Here is a 2315-nt window from a genome sequence, read left to right as displayed (position 1 = left end):
AATTTTAAAATATTCTACTATTCATGTTAGTTGACATATTTGACATCTATATATCTCGGAAGAAGGGTGCATTTTTTTGTAGGAGAGAAAATGCTCTTGCTTTACCCAACAATAGGGTGAAATTTCAGATAAAAGAATGCATTTTTTAGTGAATGAATTCTATCTTAAACATGTTATTCTAGCATATGAGCAGTTGAGCACACTGCAGCTTATGATGCATGATAATAATAATGCAAATTGCAAAATAAATATCAGCAGGCATAATTTATCAAGATAAAGTGATAAACAGAAGCTTGATATTTTTAATTTTTGGTCCCAAGATAGAATTATATTGGCCCAGCTCTTTCCCCCCCTTTTTTGGTCTAAAGCCTATCTGTTTTTTCACATGTGAAAATATGTGCATTTCCAATGTAGCATCAATTTCTTAAATGGGTTTGGTCTCATTTCCCATATAAGTCCTAACTGGACATCTTTACAAAATGTGACATAAAAAAGAAACCTGATATCATGACTATTATTGGAAATTTTCATGTCACAGGTTGTTTTATCCATCAGCATGCACAACCCAGTTACTAGTCCACTAAGAATGTCATCACTATAATTCCATCCAAATAATCTAATTTTATTTATTTATTTGTGTCAACATCCAAATAAGCCTTTAAGCTACCCATGATTTAACAATTACATAAAAGTAAACCTTATTTGTGGTCAACTCTTCATAGCTTTATGATAATAAACAAAAGATAAACTCAACAGTGTCACATAACAATTATCAACATCACATGGAAGAACTTTCAATATAAAATTCCCTCAACAAAATATTAACTAAAAACAAAAGCATTTCTGATCAATTTCTTATCAAAAAGAGTTCCAAATGATCAAGCTTTTCATCATAACCACCATCCACCAACTACATACTAAAATCATTATTAAATCTACCAAAAAAAAAAAAAAAAAATCATAGCCGCCTCACTTATTATTCAATAACTGTAATCAGTCAGTAAAACCAGGAACTGTAGCATGTGACTCAAGATTCTTAGCAGCATCAGAGGCCTGAACAGAAGGGTTAGGCTCAACAGTTTCAACAATAAGCTCCTTTGGCAAATCCTTAATACCCTTAAGATAGAAAGTGTACAAGATCTTAAAAGGGTACATAATTTGATGAAGCTTGACTTGCCCTGAAACACCTTCAAAGATTCCAGAACCACCTGTGACAGCAAGGTATGTGTCTTCATAGGTCAAGTATGGACCCTGAACAGCAATGTGGCCATAGTCACCAAAGTAGAAACTGTATATTGCTTCATAACGATCACCACCTTTCTCTGCTTTGTTTTGGATCAAAATGCAGATACCTGCTGTTATGCCTATGCGCTTTTGAAGGTCTCCAGTATACAACTGCATAATAATATAATTGAAAAGATTGTAATATGAATAATCATATGATGATGTTTGATCACTAACATAATTCAATCATAAAAAATAAATTACCTTGTTAGTGAAGGGTACAAGATCACCAAGGGAATTCACAGTTTTCTGGCTCAATCTAAGGTAAATGGGGCTTCCACGGTCACGTTCATTGATCTCATAAACACTCAGTTCTTGAACCCTCTCTACATAACATTGTGCACAATAAACATAAACATCATATGACATAAATAAAACAAATGAAATTAAAAACAAGATCTATGTATGTACCTGCAGCTTCAGATGACTCAGCCTGGCTCTTGCAAGAGAATGATTTCTTAGGAACTGAAGTGAAGTAGGAAGAGTGTGGCAAAGTGGAGTTAAGCTTGAGGCTTCTAGTGATTGATGTGTTTGATGATGAAGTGAATGGTAAGAGTGATGATTTGGTAGGTGGGGCTGTGAAAATTGATCTTGATGATGTGTTAGCAGGCCTAATAGAAGAAGCAGGGATTGTTCTCAAAGCATAGCTTGATGAGGCCATGATCAATGATATTGCTAATAATCTTATGAAACTTAAATATATAGAGATATTGGTATTGGTATAACACAAAAGTTGGTGACTTAATGTGATGAAAAAGGGTTGGCAAATGGTGGTTTTATATATAGGGAATAATAGCATAAGAAGTTAGGACAATGAAATTTGAATGTAGTGTGTGAACTTGTATTGGCTTACCGGCTAAATAGGTGGACGGTGGTAGGAATATGAACCATGTGATGGAAATTGTGGAATGTAAAAGAACCATTATTTTGATGAGGGTCAAATAGTCAATGATGGCTAGAGGCAAAAGTGGACGGTACAATAAATAGTGCCTCATTTTCTTTTGTTGGGAGTTTGCTACTTTTTGTTTTGG

The 2315-nt window shown here is 34.1% G+C and overlaps 1 protein-coding gene across 1 annotated transcript; it reads right to left on the bottom strand.

Moving 5' to 3' along the window:
• Positions 835–2054, bottom strand: LOC107635545 (allene oxide cyclase, chloroplastic). Its single transcript, XM_016339041.2, has 3 exons — positions 1696–2054; positions 1489–1610; positions 835–1395 (listed from the first exon to the last, which is right to left on the bottom strand). The coding sequence occupies exons 1-3, from the start codon at positions 1943–1945 to the stop codon at positions 994–996; spliced, it is 774 nt and encodes a 257-aa protein (XP_016194527.1). The 5' UTR covers positions 1946–2054; the 3' UTR covers positions 835–993.

This window comes from Arachis ipaensis, chromosome B04 (genome assembly GCF_000816755.2).
Source record: "Arachis ipaensis cultivar K30076 chromosome B04, Araip1.1, whole genome shotgun sequence".
Taxonomy (NCBI): domain Eukaryota; kingdom Viridiplantae; phylum Streptophyta; class Magnoliopsida; order Fabales; family Fabaceae; genus Arachis; species Arachis ipaensis.
This window is presented reverse-complemented; position numbering and strand designations above follow the sequence as displayed.